The 19,328-nt window shown below is 44.0% G+C and overlaps 1 protein-coding gene across 2 annotated transcripts in view; it reads right to left on the minus strand.

Annotated features, from left to right (window-relative positions):
• The window catches only part of LOC126183636 (golgin subfamily A member 1), a 143,254-nt gene that overhangs the window by 108,223 nt on the left and 15,703 nt on the right, over positions 1-19,328 (minus strand). For both annotated transcript variants that reach the window (XM_049925782.1, XM_049925774.1), the window contains exons 3-4: positions 18,819-18,907; positions 18,609-18,737 (exon numbers count right to left, since the gene is read on the minus strand). In XM_049925782.1, coding sequence (XP_049781739.1) covers positions 18,609-18,737; positions 18,819-18,907 — 218 coding nt within the window. The remainder of the gene's footprint in view (positions 1-18,608; positions 18,738-18,818; positions 18,908-19,328) is intronic.

Genomic DNA, 19,328 nt, shown 5'->3' on the forward strand with positions numbered 1-19,328 from the left:
AAGAGGTTTCCTTGGTTTATGTGGATGGTATAGGAAGTTTATAAGTGGGCAGTCACTTAGTAACCCACATCTGTTGAATCTGCCGAAGAACAAAGTGTTATGGGATTGGACAGATGAATGCCAAGGTGCTTTCGAGGAAATAAAGCAACAGCTGTGCGATCCTAAGCTGCAGACATGAGCACAGAATTTTACTTGGCTTGTGACAGCTCAGACTATGGATTAGCTGCACTTATACCCACTGGATGAAATGGTCTCAGATAATGTTAAAACAACTGCATTTGCAAGCAAGGCTCTGACTAAATGGGAATGGCAATATACAGTCACAGAGAGAGAGGCACTTCCTGTCCTATGGGGTTTCACAAGATTCAGATATTACCTGGCTGGTAGAACCACCAAGGCAGTAACAGACCATAAGGTTGGTTGGTTGGTTTGGGGAAGGAGACCAGACAGCGTGGACAGACCATAAGGCATTGACCTTCTTACTTGATGGCAAATTATACCATAGATGTCTCACCAGATGGGCACTTGCCTTACAAGAATATCAATTTAGTGTTGTCTACTGACACGGGAACCGAAACATCATATCTGATGCACTTTCGAGGATGCCACCTGGCATTGATATAAATGTTAATAGGCCACAAGGGCAGGCATTGAGCATTAATTTGATCAAGGGCGTTCAATACGAGTCATTTGTTACCAAATTACTTAAGAATATTCGACTTGAGCAAAATGAAGATCCTGCACTGAAGAGTGTGGAGGTGAGATACGGGTACATTCTCCAGCATCTTGAATGATTCTCTCACTGTGAATCAATCGTGGAACAGAAGAATTGAATTGGCTGTGGAGCATTTATGTGCTGAGGCTCAACAGCAGAAAGAAAGACATGATAAGATTGTGCAACCAATTAAGTATGAAATCAGTGACCGTGTGTTAATCAAAACCCACACACGTTCTAGCAAGCTGAACGAAGAAATTAAGAAGTTCCATCATGAATACATCTACACCTACGTGATTACTCTGCTATTCACAATAAAGTGCCTGGCAGAGGGTTCAATGAACCACCTTCATGCTGTCTCTCTACCGTTCCACTCTCGAATGGCACGTGGGAAAAACGAACACTTGACATTTTTCTGTGCAAGCCCTGATTTCTCTTACTTTATCGTGATGATAATTTCTCCCTATGTAGGTGGGTGCCAACAGAATGTTTTCGCAATCAGAGGAGAAATCTGGTGATTGAAATTTCATGAGAAGATCCCGTCGCAATGAAAATCGCCTTTGTTTTAATGAATGCCACTCCAATTCACATATCATGTCTGTGACACTATCTCCCCTATTTCATGGTAATACAAAACAAGCTGCCCCTCTTTGTACTTTTTCGATGTCATCCGTCAGTCCCACCTGATGAGGTTCCCACACCGCACAGCAATACTGCAGAATAGGGTGGACAAGCGTAGTGTAAGCAGTCTCTTTGGTAGACCTGTTGTACCTTCTAAGTGTTCTGCCAATGAATCGCAGTCTGGTTTGATCTACCCACAATATTATCTATGTGATCATTCCAATTTAGGTTATTTGTAATTGTAATCCCTAAGTATTTAGTTGAATTTACAGCCTTCAGAATTGTGTTACTTACTGCGTAATCAAAATTTAGCTGATTTCTTTTAGTACTCATGTGAATAACTTCACACTTTTCTTTATTCAGGGTCAATTGCCACTTTTCGCACCATACAGATATCTTATCTAAATCATTATGCAAGTCGTTTTGATCATCTGATGATTTTACAAGACAGTAAATGACAGCATCATCTGCAAACAATGTAATAGCGCTACTCAGATTGTCTCCTATGTCGTTAATATAGATCAGGGACAATAGAGGGTCTATAACACTTCCTTGGGGAACGCCGGATATTACTTCTGTTTTACTGGATGACCTTTCATCTATTAATACGAACTGTGACCTTTCTGACAGGAAATCATGAATCCAGTCACACAACTGAGGCGATACACCGTAGGCACACAGTTTGGTTAGAAGACGCTTGTGAGGAACGGTGTCGAAAGCCATCTGGAAATCTAAAAATATGGAATCAATGTGACATCCCCAGTCGATAGCACTTATTACTTCATGAGTATAAAGAACTAATTGTGTTTCACAAGAATGATATTTTCTGAATCCGTGCTGACTATATGTCAATAAATCTTTTTCTTCGAGGTACTTCATAATGTTCGAATACAGTATATGTTCTAAAACCCTACTGCAAATCGATGTTAGTGATATAGGCCTGTAATTCAGCGAATTACTCCTACTTCCCTTTTTGGGTATTGGTGTGACTTGAGCAATTTTCCAGTCTTTAGGTACGGATCTTTCTGTGAGCGAGTGGTTGTATATAATTACTAAATATGGAGCATACTCCGAGAGGAACCTGGCTGGTATACAATCTTGACCAGACGCCTTGCCTTTATTAAGTGATTTAAGCTGCTTTGTTACACCAAGGATATCTACCTCTATGTTTCTCATCTTGGCAGTTGTTCTTGATTGGAATTCAGGAATATTTACTTCGTCTTCTTTGATGAAGGAGTTTTGGAAAACAGTGTTTAATAACTCTGCTTTAGTGGCACTGTCATCAGTGACTTCACCGTTGTTATCGCGCAGTGAAGGTATTCATTGCATCTTGCCACAGGTGTGCTATGTGTGACCAGAATACCTTTGGGTTTTCTGCCAGATTTCCAGACAGAATTTCATTGTGGAAATTATTAAAAGCATCTAATATTGAAGTATGCGCTATATTTAGAACTTCTGTAAAACTTTGCCAATCTTGGGGATTTCGTTCCTTTAAATTTGGCGTGCTTTTTTTGTTGCTTGTGCAATAATCTGATCCGATTTGTGTACCATGGGGAATCAGTACCATCAGTTATTAATTTATGTGGTATATATCTCTCAACTGCTGTTGATTCTATTTCTTTGAAAACATTCCACAACTTTTCTACACTTACATGATTAGATCGGAAGGAGTGAAGACTGTCTCTTAAAAAGGCATTAAGAGCATTTTTTTCAGCCCTTTTTTTTTTAATAGATATACTTTGCATTTCTTTTTGATGGTTGTAGTTGTTATGGTATTCAGCCTAGCAGCAACTACCTTGTGGTCGCTAAGCCCTGTATTTGTCACAATACTCACTATTTGTCCAGGATTATTTGTTGCTAAAAGGTCAAGTATGCTTTCGCAACCATTTACACTTCGAGTGGGCTCATGAACTAATTGTTCAAAATAATTTTCTGAGAAAGCATTATTCGGATGATGTTTTACACCTGCCGCCGGCTTTAAACATATAATTTTTCCAGCATATCAAGGGTAGATTGAAGTCACCACCAACTATAATTGTATGAGCAGGGTACTTATTTGAAATGAGACTCAAGTTTTCTCTGAACTGTTCAGCAACTATGTCTTCCGCGTTGGGGGGTCGGTAAAATGATCCAATTAATAGTTTAGTCTGATTGTCAGGTATAACCTCTACCCATACTATTTCACATGGACTATCTACTTCAATTTTGCTACATGGCAAACTACCTCTGACAGCAATAAATACTCCACCACCAACTGTATTTAATACATCCTTTCTGAAAACTGTTAGATAGTTTGAAAAAATTTCAGCTGTACTTATTTCCGGCTTTAGCCAGCTCTCTGTACCTACCAAGGTCCATATTGTATTATTAATATCAAATGTCCTAATACTGCTGAACTGGTTCGTGTGAAGTCAGGTACACACGAGGGCAAACACCATGTGGAAAACATTAAACCCTACCACAGTGAGCAAGATTAATGACTGATCATTATATGTGACATGTCTGAATCTGTATATATGTTAGCTGTTATTGTCCGTAAATACAAACATTCATTTCTGATTATTATGAGGTTTTATGAGGACACTCTAATTGACTAAGATTTAACTAGGATGTGTTACTGCCATATGCAACACTTTTTTTTTTTTTCACTTTCTATCTGTTCACTCCAGACTATATGTATTACGTTTCTTCTTGCCCATACAGTGATATGATTTGAGTGATTACTAGTGTCTATAGGTTGTGTTATTCAAAAGGTTTTGCATTTAAGAATTTCTTACTACTCCTGCTTAATGATTGTTTTTATTTTTGTATTATTCACTTAGTAACTAAATTTAACTTAGAGGAGATCCATATATTCTTTTTTATTAGCCTATGTGTTTATTATGACATAGGTTGGTTTGAGAATTAAAGGGACCAAACTGCAGAGGTCATCGGTCCCTTGTTTCATAAACACACAGAGCACAGTGAAACCATCCATTAGTCATTCGAAGCAAAAGATAAAAATTCCAGGGGAGAAAATCCCAAAGGTCAATACGAAAGAAACGTGGAAAACGGAGCACAGCAATAAAAACAACAAAGAGAAGAAAGGCAGAAGGAATTAAAACTGTACAGCAGAGGATCGTGGCTGGCTGATCACGAAAATAATAGGATGAGCCAGCCACTCTGCAACACGTTAAAACCTCCAGCCTAAAAGATTAGGGTGGAGTCGAATTACAACACAAAACAAAGTAAAAGATACAGCACAAAAGAGGGTGACGCAATAAAATTAGAGGGACCTATAAAAGCCACTTGCTCGAATAAAACTTAAAACACGATCTGCCATAGAGACATTGTCACCTAAAAGAGACGATAAATCACCCTGGAGATTAAAAGCACGCCTGAGAGCAGTTCAAAGGGGACATTCCAACAACATGTGGGCCACCGTCATGGTTGCACCACAGCGACAATGAGGGGGGTCCTCTCGATGCAGCAGATGACCATGCGTCAGATAAGAGTGACCAATGCGGAGCCTACAGAGAATAACAGAGAGGCCCGCATGGAGGAAACCCACACGGTCGTGGCCTCCTTTACATGCCGCAGCTTGTTGGGTACAGACAGAGTGCGCCATTCTGTCTGCCCACATCCCAAAGACCCGACGGCGTAACACCGATCGGAGATCCATTGCCGGGAGGCCGATCTCCAACGGCAGTTTGCGGGTGGCTTCTTTAGCTAACTTGTCGGCGTGTTCGTTTCCCGCTATCCCAACGTGTCCCGGGGTCCATATGAACACCACCGAACGACCACACTGTTCAAGATGATGATGATGTTTGGTTTGTGGGGCGCTCAACTGCGTGGTTATCAGCGCCCGTACAATTATCCAATCTTTGCTCAGTCCAATTTCGCCACTTTCCTGGATGATGATGAAATGATGAGGACAACACAAACACCCAGTCATCTCGAGGCAGGTGAAAATCCCTGACCCCACCGGGAATCGAACCCGGGACCCCGTGCTCGGGAAGCGAGAACGCTACCGCGAGCGGCGGACCCCACGCTGTTCAAGAGCGTGAATGGACCCCTGGATGGCACCAACAATGGGATGGCGTGGGTAGCACTGGTCAAGAGCCTGCAGACTACTGAGCGAGTCACTGCAAATGACAAAGGACTCTCCAGTGCGGGTACGAATATGCTCAAGGGCACGAAAAATGGCTGTCGGTTCTGCGGGGTAAACACTGCAGCCTTCCAGCAAGGAGCGCTGGTCGACAGTCCACATGAGCATAAGCGTACCCCACACGGCCATCAACCATCGAGCCATCGGTATAGATAACCTCCGAGGCATGGTATGCGCCTAGGAGAGCAAGGAATTGGCGGCGCAAGACTGCAGGAGGAACTGAATCTTTTGGCCATCGGGAAAGTTCCAGCCGAAGCTGCGGCCGACGAATACACCAAGGTGGTGTATGTGGGCGGACCTGGAAAGCAGATGGAAGAGGCAAACACTCGAGTCCATTAAGGAGCGACCAAACACGGATTCCAATGGTATGGCCCGATCGCGGCCACCGGTGTGGGATATAGACTGCCACAATAGTGAAAAGGAGACGATAGTTAGGGTGACGGGGCGAACAACGGACATGGGCAGCATAGTTGGCTAACAGTTGTTGACGCCGAATACGGAGTGGAGGAACCCCAGCCTCAGCAAGGAGGCTAGTAACAGGGCTGGTGCGGAATGCTCCTGTCGCCTGTCTAACCCCACAGTGGTGAATGGGGTCCAGCAGTTGCAATGCAGAGGGCGACGCTGAGCCATACGCCACACTCCCATAATCCAGTCGGGACAGCACAAGGGCTTTGTAGAGCTGCAGCAGCGTGTTACGATCTGCACCCCAAGTTGTGTTGCTGAGGCAGCGGAGGGCATTCAGATGCTGCCAGCACTGACGCTTGAGCTGACGAATATGTGGAAGCCAAGTAAGCCGGGCATCGAACAGCAATCCCAGAAAACGGTAAGTGTCAACAACCCTGAGCATGGCATCCTGAAGATAAAGCTCAGGGTGGGGATGGACAGTTCGACACCGACAAAAGTGCATAACACAAGTCTTCGCAGGAGAAAATTGAAACCCATGGGCTAGGGCCCACGCCTGCACCTTGCGTATGGCTCCCTGCAACCTACGTTCTGCAACACTAATGGTGGAGGAGCTGAAAAAGATGCAGAAATTGTCAGCATATAAAGTGGGTGAGACAGACGACCCTACTGCTGCTGCAAGGCCATTAATGTCCACAAGGAAGAGGGGCACGCTCAATACAGAGCCCTGTGGAACGCCGTTCTCCTGGATATGAAGTGAACTATGGGATGTGCCAATTAAAACGCGGAATGTCCGAACAGATAAAAAATTCTGAATAAAAATGGGGAGAGAGCCCCGGAGACCCCACCCGTACAACGTGGCGAGAATATGGTGCCGCCACGTCGTGTCATATGCTCTGGAGAGATCGAAAAAGACAGAGACGAGGTGTTGGCGCCTGGAAAAAGCAGTGCGGATTGCAGACTCAAGAAAGACCAAAGTATCGGTGGTGGAACGGCCCTGACGGAAGCCGCTCTGGCACGGAGCCAGAAGACCCCGAGACTCAAGCAGCCAACACAGCCGTCGACTCACCATGCGTTCCAATAGCTTGCACAGAGTAGTTGTCAAGCTGATAGGCCGATAGCTATCCACATTAAGTGGGTCCTTACCAGGCTTCAGCACCGGAATGACGGTACTCTCCCGCCACTGCGACGGAAAGACACCATTGCTCCATATGCGGTTGAAGATGGCAAGAACACACTGCTGACAGTCCGGGGACAGGTGTTTGATCATCTGATAGTGGATGCCGTCTGGCCCAGAGGCTGTATCGGGGCACTGTGCCAGGGCGCTTTGGAGTTCCCACAAACTAAATGGGGTGTTATACGCCTCAGGGTGGCGAGAAGCAAAAGAAAGCCTTTTGCATTCCTCCTGGCGTTTTAGCGCGCGGAACGCGGGCGGGTAATTCCCCGACGCAGAGGCCCGAACATAGTGCTGGGCGAAATGCTTGGCGATTGCATCGGCATCGGTGGATACCGCCCCGTTGATGGTAAGCCCTGCGACACCTGTAGAGTGCTGCAATCCAAAGATGCGCCGAATCTTCATCCACACCTGGGAGGGTGAAGTACGGGAACCAATGGTGGAAACATACCTCTCCCAGCACTCCTGTTTCCGCCTTTTGATGAGCCGCCGTGCCTGAGCACGGAGACGTTTGAAAAAAATTAGGTTCTCCAAAGACGGGTGCCGCTTATGTCGCTGAAGAGCCCGCCGACGTTCTTTAATGGCTTCAGCGACCTCTGGAGACCACCAAGGCACTGACTTTCGACGGGGGCACCCTAATGAACGAGGAATGGTACGTTCCGCAGCGGAAGCAATCGCTGCAGTCAGTGTCTCAACCGCCACATTGATGGTACCGTGGGGGAGAGAGTCAACAGTGGCAGCAGAGGAGAACGTTTCCCAGTTTGCCTTGCTAAATGCCCATCTAGGCAAGCGTTCATGGGAGCGACGCTGGGGTAGTGAAAGGAAGATGGGAAAATGGTCACTACCACACAAGTCATCATGGACTCTCCAGTGGACCGATGGTACAAGCCCTGGGCTGCACAACGACAGATCTATGGCCGAGAACGTGCTGTGCGCCACACTGAAATGTGTGGCGGCGCCAGTGTTTAAGAGGCAGAGGTCGAGTTGGGAGATGAGATTCTCGACATCTCTGCATCGGTCAGTAATCTTCGTTCCACCCCACAGGAGATTGTGGGCGTTAAAATCCCCCAGGAGAAGATAAGGCTTGGGAAGTTGGGTGACAAGTGCAGCCAGTTCGGTCAGGGAGACTGTACCACCTGGAGGGAGATAGACACTGCAGACGGTTATGTCCTGGGTAGTCCTTACGCAGACAGCCACAGCTTCCAATGATGTTTGAAGGGGCACAGGAGCACTATATACAGAGGTAAGGACATACACGCAGGCTCCACCCGACACACTATTGTATGTGCTACGGTTGCAGTAATAACCCCTGTATCCACGGAGGACAGGGGTCCGCATTGCCGGGAACCAGGTTTCCTGGAGGGCAATGCATAAAGCAGGTGTCATGCTTAGAAGCTGATGTAGCTCAGGTAGATGGCTAAAATAACCGCCACAATTCCACTGGAGGATTGTACAAAGCGTGTCCTGTAGGGGCATTCAGGCACTGAAAAGGCAAATTACTTCGCAGGGTCACATGCTGCCACCGCCTGAGTGACGGACGTCGCTACGGTCAACGTTTCTAAGGAGACGGCGAGATCCAGGTCATCAGGGGACGCAAAGAGCTCGACTTCATCCTCAGAGGCTGAGCTGACAGGAAGCGTTGGAGCAGGAACCACTGGGTCCTTATCCTTCTTTGAGAGCTTCCTCTTCTCTCTCTTGTCTTTGGGAGGAGGGTTGGCATGCTGGGAGGGCTGTCCTGACGCATTATCAGAAACAGAGGAAGAGCGTGAAGCCCTTCGACCAGCAGCTGGTGGCTTCTTCAGCCACTGGCTAGTGTCTTGTGAGACACTGGGGAAGTCCTTGGAAGGGACTCCCCCAAGGGATCCCTTTCGAACAAGTGAGGCCGGAGGAGGCTGTTGCGTCTCCGGCTTAGCAGCTGGAGAGAGCTGCCGCTTCCCCGGCTGAGGAGCCGGAGAGGGCTTTCGCCGCTCCGGCTGAGAGGTGGGGACTGACGTCCCCGGTTGCATGGGGCGCACTGCTCCCAAACTGGGTGTTTTGGGAGCAGTGGAAGAGAGAGTGGCCTGTCCCAGTGGTGGGGCAGGCGTAACTTGACTGTTCTGTGGGCCAACGGAGAAGGGAGTCTGTGCAGGAGCTGGTGGCGGCAGTGTGACGGTAGCATAACTCCTCAACAAAGATGTGGGGTTGAGTCGTTCTAGCTGCTTCTTTGCCTCTTGGTAGGTTAAACAGTCCAAGGTCTTAATTTCTTGTATCTTCTGCTCTCGTTGATAGACTGCACAGTCTGGTGAGCAGGGAGAATGATGCTCCCCACAGTTAACGCAGGTGGGAGGCGGAGCACATGGAGCATTAGGATGCGGAGGTCGTCCACAATCACGACACGTGGGGCTGGCAGTGCACCTGGAGGACATGTGTCCGAATTTCCAGCACTGGAAGCATCGCATAGGGGGCGGGACATAGGGCTTGACATCGCATCGGTAGATCATTACCTTGACTTTCTCAGGCAAGCAGTCGCCCTCAAAGGCCAGGATGAAAGGACCGGTAGCGACCCTATTATCCTTCGGCCCCCTAAAGACACGACGGACAAAGTGTATACCTCATCGTGCCAGGTTCTCACGTAGCTCGTCATCAGACTGTAGCAGAAGATCTTTATGAAAAATAATCCCCTGGACCAAATTTAAGGACTTATGGGGAGTGACAGTAACGGGGATGTCACCGAGCTTCTCACAGGCGAGTAAGGCCTGGGACTGTGCAGATGAAGCTGCTTGTATCAAAATGGCCCCGCTCCTCAGTTTGGAAAGAGACGCCACTTCCCCAAACTTATCTTCGAGATTGTGCACAAAGAAAAGAGGCTTAGTCCCCAAAAATGAATCCCCATCAGTTCTGCTGCATACAAGGTATCGTGGCGAATACAGCTCCTGTCTGTCTGCAGCCCTACGTTCCTCCCATGGTGTGGCTAGGGAAGGGAACGATTTCGGGTTATAAGTCACAGCGTTAAATTCCACCTTACCACGCTTAGAGACATTGGCGGTCCGGCGACCACCAGATTGAGATTTCACCCGCTTCATTGCGGGGCATCCGCCCCGATGCCACCCACTCCGACCAGGGGCTCTCCCCACGGGCGCCACCCAGCCACAGCAAAGGCCACCTGGCAGGATGGCCATTGCCGGGAGTCCCGATGCCCCAGAGAGACGGGCATCTACTCCTTGGCTTACGTGGGGAGGTGTCAGCTCAGGCATCGGCAGTACGATCCCTGTGTTGTCAGGGGGCTACAACCTAGAGGGTACATGACGACCCCACCACAACGGGCTGGCTACTGTGCTGGATTTTGGGTGCCATGGGTAGTCCATAGTGATCGTGGGTGCAGATGGTGACGCACTAAGGGCGTTACGTACACAATCCATCAGGTGTGTATGCCCAAAATTAGGGATGGAGGGTGCAGTTACGACGCCAAGACGATCAAGAGTGCCAAGGCCTTAGGGCACAGAGGACTGATGGTGCACCACGTAAGGTGTCCTTCCCCAAAAGGCTCGTACTTCTGTGGAATTTGAAAAAATGGAGGTCAAACCCTAATGGGGACCATCACATTAAGGCCGAAATGTTTGAAACTCCTTTTAGTCGCCTCTTACGACAGGCAGGAATACCGCGGGCCTATTCTAACCCCCGAACCCGCAGGGGGGTTTATTATGACATATAGAACATGTAATGTCTCCTGTAGTAGTAACAGACTACAAGTAAGTTGAATAGGCATTGCTAGGACAGCACAGAGTGTCATTAACCTGTTTTATGTACACCAATGGACAGATTACCGCGAGGCGAGAGTGGCAAGCAGACGACTATACTGCACATTTGCCGGTCGGTGCAGCATCGACTGCTACTGCCACTCACCACCCCCTTTCAGTGCAAAGAATGCTCCCTTGTGACACAGTTTTGTGAGTAGTTAAAAATTTTTTTTTTTTTTGGCCTAGTGCTGATGGAGGTTCTCTAGTTCTTATGTGTAATAGTGTCATCAGTGATATTGTCTACCAAGAGAAGCAGTGAATGCGTGTTTTTCTACTATTTTTCTTTTATCTCTTTCTTTTAGGCACCTGTCTATCATATCTAACCTTTTGTATTTGTAAACTTATCTATTTCAGGGACTTAATATTCTTGGGTCTTATTATACTAGCTCTTTGTTTACTGCTGCACTGTAACTGTGTTTTGTTATAGAGGCTCCACTGTAGGTAGCGTTCTTTTGTTACTTTTTTTTCCCCCCTGTTTGACAACTGTTTACGTACTGTTCTTTATGTTTCTACGATTGGGAGTAACATGTCTGGTTCACAATGTGGCAATGGGTCTATACCTGTGGGATGAGGCAGTATACCCCCCCCCCCCCTCCAACTCTTTAATCCTCTGTGGCAGGGAATTACCTAGATTTCGATATTCTCTTTGTCAATTCGAAAACTTTTTCATGGGGGAATATAAGCATATTGCTATATCACTGGTGTTGTTGTGGAGTATCTTTGCGAGTGGCCACGTTTTTTGCAGAGTCGAGTACGGGATACAGAGCTGTCGGTAGCATTGTTATGGAGGTTCAAGTGTTGCTACAAGTGCTATTACAGTGAAGTAATGAGATGTGGAGGTGAATTCAGTGGAAAGGGTCACAAAGACTTATTAAATATGAGCAATGCTGCCGATAACGTATTTGTGTGTCCACTCGTCGCATATCGTATCGTACAGCATCAATATCCACGCAGTGTTTGGTCTCCCAGAATGAAGTAATGTGAATCAGTAAAAATTAGTTACCACAAAAGAGTTCAATCAAGTGCCAGTGTCTTGTAGCGAGGGTGAGAACGTCATTGCGTTTCCGCATCAACTGTGCCGTGATGGTTACGTGCACACTCGTACAAGTGATAACTGAGAACTGAAAATTTAACATTATGAAGTGTTACATTATTACTAGTGTGAAGGAGGACAGGTACCAGACATCTGTGTACACGTGACAAGCATAAGAAATTTAGTTCGATTATTCGGCTTCTGCATCATCAACAATCACCTGCGCCATGTTCGGTTATGCGTACGCTCGTTCAACTGATATTGTGGACAGATAATCATCAAAAATATTAATTGGCGTACACATTTATGACTTATAATGTAAACAGTGCAACCTGTGATTTTCTTATCGTCTCAGAATATAGTAGGACAGTGTTGTGTTTGATGTTGAGTGGCTCCCTAACCCACTTGCATATTTAGTTACATAATTTCAGGCAAGCCAGCAGCAGTGTGGAGCAGAACAATACGACCGACGTGGGAGTATCAGGTACATGGTGTGGACAGGACGTATGGTCAAGAAGCAAAAAATGAGGTTCCAGTTTATGGGATCCCCGCTGTTAGTACCCTTGGGCACGTTACAGTAAGACAATGCCTCCTTTCCGGTAAATGATGTGATTCATCATGACAGTGATAGTACCTTTGCCTGCAGGAAGAGTGATTAAGTTGGGATCCATCTTAAAGTTGTGGATTCTTCCTCTTTCAAGAGGTTTGCACTATTGGGAGAGACATCTAAGAAAGGAGACTAAGGCCATGCTAGGGGTAGGGAACTTTTAGAAGACACCTAGGGCGTGTTGGTTTGGTGGGAGCGGAGGGGGGGGGGGGGGGGGGGGGGATCATGCCTGGATGGAGGTATAAACTGGGAGAGTTAAGTTTCAACGATGGATTTTGGTCAGAGAGGTTGGTGATTTTTAAAAAAAAAAAAAAAAAAACGTTTCCACTGTGGTAGGCCACCCTGCCTACAACCCCCCCCCCTCCCCCCCCCCCAAGCTCTTTTTTTCCCTTGTGCACTGTACTCTCTATAGCTCCTCGCTCTATAAAAAGAAAACAGGGAAACTGATTGAGAAGACTTAATGGAAATTTGTCACTCCATAAGAACATAAGAAAATCCTGCAAAAATCTGATCATATTTAAAAGTGAATGAAGGGATCCCACCCATCTACCCAAGCTCTCATGAGTACTTTTGGTTTTGAAACTGAAGACACAAAGTCACAAAATTAAAGTCTGCATTTACAAATGTATTCATATGCAAGGATACTATTATACCGATGTGAGTGAGCGAGCAAGCAAGCGAACGTCCCCCCCCCCTCCCCACCCCCCCCCTCCCTCCCACACACACACACACACACACACACACACACACACACACACACACACACACACACACACACACTACAATGAAATAAGCATCCCTCATACTGAAGTACAAATTTAGTCTGCTCTTAGTGATCAAGGAACCAGAAAATGCTGTTATGGTTTGTATGCAAAAGGACATGACCATTATCCATCATTGTACTTTTCCATTCTGAGCTAGAGCTGTCTTTAGTGACAACTTCCACCCATGCGACATTAAGCCTTAATCTTCCTTTTTGATTTTTTTCTCCTCCACATTTTCACCCATCTTGCTCTGTTCCTTTTTCCTTTAATTTTTCCCCCTTTTACAATTTCCATTTCTCATGTCAAGTTGTTATGTCCAGCACTCTTCACAGAATGTTTACAACGTTGGAGAGAAACACTGGTAGAAATGAAGCTGCGAGGATTCTTCGAACCGTGCCTAGATGCTTAGTTTGTTATAATATTTCCCACAATTGATCAGGTTCTGTGTCTGCACCCCATCCCAAAAAGTGAAACACCCTGATAGATTAAAATTACAAAAGTGCACACACTGCTATATAGCGATGGAGTCATTCCTTAGATTATCATTTTTTGTGATCTTTATAGAAGTCAAAATTGGTTCATACATGCTCATAATATAAATGACCAGTGGAATAAAATGAGAAATGAAATACGGGCTGCTACAGAGGAAGTGATTTGTATGGAACAGAAGGAATGAATGATAAGGCGAAGAGTGTGACAAGACAACAAGAACAAATAATGAAGCATATAAAAACATGCAGGCCAGAAGAATAAGCTTGTTTGTGGATGATAACAGAGAAAAGAGGCCTATAGAAAAACTGATTCTGAGAGAACAGGAGGGAAGTTTTTCAAAAGACAGTTGCAGAATGCTGAATCACTGAATAATGCTAATGAAAGGTAAAACTTCTACAGGGAGATCAATAACCTTAAAAAGGAATTTCAACCAAAAACAACACAATCTAGATGAAAAAAATGGTGAACTAATAGCTTCACAGGAAGGAGTGTTATATTTTGGTCAGAGTACCACAAGGAATTATTATAATCAGAATGCTCAAGCATCGGAACTAACTGAAAAGAAGAGGAAAATTGGATGCCCTCAATGCAACAGACTTGGCTAGCAATAAAGAAACTAATCAACAATAAGTCACCCGGCAACAAAAACCTGCCACATGAGCTTATTAAGTGTGGTGGAGAACATGTAATTAGATACATGGACGCTTCTGACCTCAGATATACAGGGTTATTACAAATGATTGAAGCGATTTCACAGCTCTACAATAACTTTATTATTTGAGATATTTTCACAATGCTTTGCACACACGTACAAAAACTCAAAAAGTTTTTTTAGGCATTCACAAATGTTCGATATGTGCCCCTTTCATGATTCGGCAGACATCAAGCCGATAATCAAGTTCCTCCCACACTCGGCGCAGCATGTCCCCATCAATGAGTTCGAAAGCATCGTTGATGCGAGCTCGCAGTTCTGGCACATTTCTTGGTAGAGGAGGTTTAAAAACTGAATCTTTCACATAACCCCACAGAAAGAAATCGCATGGGGTTAAGTCGGGAGAGCGTGGAGGCCATGACATGAATTGCTGATCATGATCTCCACCACGACCGATCCATCAGTTTTCCAATCTCCTGTTTAAGAAATGCCGAACATCATGATGGAAGTGCGGTGGAGCACCATCCTGTTGAAAGATGAAGTCGGCACTGTCGGTCTCCAGTTGTGTCATGAGCCAATTTTCCAGCATGTCCAGATACATGTGTCCTGTAACGTTTTTTTCAAAGAAGGAAAAGGGGCCGTAAACTTTAAACCGTGAGATTGCACAAAAAACGTTAACTTTTGGTGAATTGCGAATTTGCTGCACGAATGCGTGAGGATTCTCTACCGCCCAGATTCGCACATTGTGTCTGTTCACTTCACCATTAAGAAAAAATGTTGTTTCATCACTGAAAACAAGTTTCGCACTGAATGCATCCTCTTCCATGAGCTGTTGCAACCGCGCCGAAAATTCAAAGCATTTGACTTTGTCATCGGGTGTCAGGGCTTGTAGCAATTGTAAATGGTAAGGCTCCTGCTTTAGCCTTTTCCGTAAGATTTTCCAAACCGTCAGCTGTGGTACGTTTAGCTCCCTGCTTGCTTTATTCGTCGACTTCCGTGGGCTACGCGTGAAACTTGCCCGCAAGCGTTCAACCGTTTCTTAGCTCGCTGCAGGCCGACCCGTTGATTTCCCCTTACAGAGGCCTCCAGAAGCTTTAAACTGCGCATACCATCACCGAATGGAGTTAGCAGTTGGTGGATCTTTGTTGAACTTCGTCCTGAAGTGTCGTTGCACTGCTATGACTGACTGATGTGAGTGCATTTCAAGCACGACATACGCTTTCTCGGCTCCTGTCGCCATTTTGTCTCACTGCGCTCTCGAGCGCTCTGGCAGCAGGAACCTGAAGTGTGGCTTCAGCCGAACAAAACTTTATGAGTTTTTCTACGTATCCGTAGTGTGTCGTAACCATATGTCAATGAATGGAGCTACAGTGAATTTATGAAATCGCTTCAATCATTTGTAATAGCCCTGTATTGACACAAAAGTCATCCGAGAGGATTGAAATATTGGTGTGACATGCACTACTTAAGAAAGGGGAGATTCTAGATTGTACAAACTACAGGGGAATTGCGTTATTGAACATTGCATATATTCTCCTCCCTGTTTTGAACCCTCATAAAACCTTTTGCAGAACAAGAAATTGGGAGATATTACATAGGCATTAGATAAGGTAAATCAGCTATTGACCAAATATCCACTCTGAGGCTGATATTGGAAAAAAACAAGGGAATACAATATAGAAAAGCATCACATATCTGTTGATTTTAAAGGAGTATATGACACCATAAAAATAAATAAGCTTATTGAAGCAATGAATGAACTGGGCATATCACAACATTTAATATGCCTCATAAGTTTGGCAATGGAAAAAGTAGTACATAAAGTATGGATACAAGGAAAGTTAACGCGAAGTTTTGAAACTGTGGACTGAGACAAGCGGATGCACTCTCACGTATGCTTTTTAACATAGCAATAGAGAAGGTAATAAGAGATGCTGTGCTGAAATCAACAACAGGCACAATATACATTAGAATGGTGCATCTACTGGCCCATGCTGATGATGTGGATATTACTGCAAAAACAGAACTAGCTCCTAAAGATAGATACACAGCACTGGAGGTAGCAGCAATAGAAATGGGACTGGAAGTGAAGATTAATAAAACTAATTGCAAGTTAATAATATGATCAGAACTAATAATTTGTGACCAGGCACAAATAGAATATGTTAGTGAATTTGTCTATCTGCAAACACTGGTAACACCACAGAATGATATGTTAATATGAAAATAAAACAGTACAGCCATCTAGCTAATAAATGCGTCTATGGGCTGGCCCTGCAACTTAAGTGCAGAAACCTGTCCAGATGAACAAAATGTCAGCTGTATGAAACTATAATACATGCAGTATTAACATATGGCTCAGAAATCTGGACACTTGATGCAAGTGTTAAGAGCCAACAGGGTGTTCTGAACGAAAGATATTACGCAAACTGTATGGGGCAACTGATGAAGAATGAGCATTGTCCAGACGATATAATTTTGAACTTTACATATTATATCAAGATCTTCAAATCATGAAGTTCATTAAAATAAACCACATGAAATGGGTTGACCATGTTTTTCACATGGAACATGTGAACCTGCCAACAGCACTGTTGCAAAACCCAGTGGAACAAAGAAGTTGGGAAAATGAAGACTTCGAAAACACACAAGAAGATTTAAAAAATTATTGGTGTCAGAGAATGGAGACTAAAGACACTGGACAGAGACGAATTGAATGGTGTCCTGCAGCAGGTCAAGGACCATCATGCACTGTTGGGCCAGGAAGAAGAAGAAGAAGAAGAAACATTGGTTCATGCAGTATATTAATTACTCGAAAATAGTTTCTATTTTGCAGGAACTAATAAAAAGGACAATGCACTCAAGCCTTCTGAAAAGGCATGGTTGGAACCAGTGGATTGGAGCCATATGAATTCAGCTCTGGAACATCATCCCTTATTGAGTACACTATCCTAGGTACAAATTAAAATGTGTGTGTGTGTGTGTGTGTGTGTGTGTGTGTGTGTGTGTGTGTGTGTGTGTGTGTGTGTGGGTGTGTAAACAGTCCAGTGTGGTTAGTGGCTTACAGGAGAATGACATACGACACCCAGGTGTGAGAAGAACAGGGAAAAAGAGAAGAACAGGGAAAGAGAGAAGTTAATTTCCTTCTTCTTGTGGCCAGTCTGGAGAGTACTGACTTATTAGTTCCTAATGATTTTTTTGACACTATCATTCACTAACTTCAGGTTTCTTATTTATCCCTTCATATTTTATTGACATGTGAGAAACAATATTCAAATAGAAGCACTTATACACCAGTAACAGATCACAATAGGCCAAATCTATTATCCAGATTATTACTAGTATCACATGCTGCTTCATTACACAAATAAGTTCATCATCATGATAAAACACTTCCACACACATAACTGGAAGAACAGTAATGTATCTTTCTTTTGGTTTCATCTGTTTGATATTTACAGGTAAATTATAAATGTCTGTTAATTATTAAAAACATTGCTGCTTTATTCCATTTCTTTTAACAAAGAAAAAGCTGCAAGTTATACAGTAATATCATAGTTACTGATGACGATGCCAGTAAATTTAATCATGCATTTTACACAGAGATAACATTCCACTACAAATTCACTCATTCTCATTTATATTAGTACTAATAAACTAAAAGAGAAAGTGAAAGATAAATCACTATAGACAGTCAGAAACAGGAAAATGCCAAGGAAAAAATCTAACTAACTTTCGCAAACAGTACTGGCTTATTAACTATTTCACAACTGCACAACTGAAGAAGTAAAACCATGCATGAAGAATAAAAAGAACATACCTTAAGCACTATCACTATGTGCGCTTCAGCATTATTTCAGCTCCTTCAAAAAGCCACCAGATGCAGATGTGAGCCTCAAGCAGTTCTGACACCATTGAAATGATGTGCTGGCAGAATGTGCATAATCAGCAGCTCCACAAAAAGTAATCGTGCTCGAATGTGCAAAACATACACATGAAAGCTACATCCACTATTTCTAACTGTATGGCTCCACACAGCAAGCAAGAAAAAAATATTGCTATTTGCGTACAGCTAATCTTTTCCTGTATTGCAATTCACATGAACAATTTGCTGTAATTACCGTTGTCACAAAAAATATATTATATTGTGCATGTTTGTTGCTACATGAACATAAAGAGAAGTAAACATTGGGAACTTCAATGGACGCATACAGTTACTCCATACCTGCACACGACTTAATTCCTCTTCATAGCGTCTCAGTCTGTTAACTTCCAACTTCAATGATTCCACTTGGCTTGTCACCTCTTTTAAAGTTTCTGTTTTCTCAGTAACCTCCTGTTCTGTCACAAGCAACTGAAAATGTACATCAACATAAGAGCTTCATAATGAAGGATAACAAAAATTAGAATCAACTTAAATTATGAGGTCACTTACTAGATGTTTTATCTTTGCCATTTCCTGCGTTTGAAAACCTTCCAGTTGATCCATATCTTCTTGATATTGATACACTTTCTTCTTGTACTCTATATGGTTCCAGTTAAGAAAACAGCATGAAAATGTTGTGGTCGTTAAATAAGCATACACAGAATAAAACGAATAAATCTGTGATCATATAAAACATCAAAATATTACATCACTTTTACTGTACTACTGTTAAAATGGAAGTGGGCAACATAAAAATAACCAATAAAATTTACGTATTATTCACTACTGACTGTAAGGAATGTAACACTATGAACAAACCACATTTGAGAAATAATTAAATGTGATGAGTATAACATAATCACAAGTGGCAAGTCATTATTTGGTGAAACCAACAAACCCTGGTTTTTCTTTTTCTTACTTGTTTGTTTAGTTTTAGGACACAAAAATAACTAGGGGTCATATGCCCCCAAATCAGAACCATAGAACGTGAAGACAAAAAATGAGTTAAAAAAGACTACA

This window comes from Schistocerca cancellata, chromosome 1, assembly GCF_023864275.1.
Source record: "Schistocerca cancellata isolate TAMUIC-IGC-003103 chromosome 1, iqSchCanc2.1, whole genome shotgun sequence".
Lineage (NCBI taxonomy): Eukaryota > Metazoa > Arthropoda > Insecta > Orthoptera > Acrididae > Schistocerca > Schistocerca cancellata.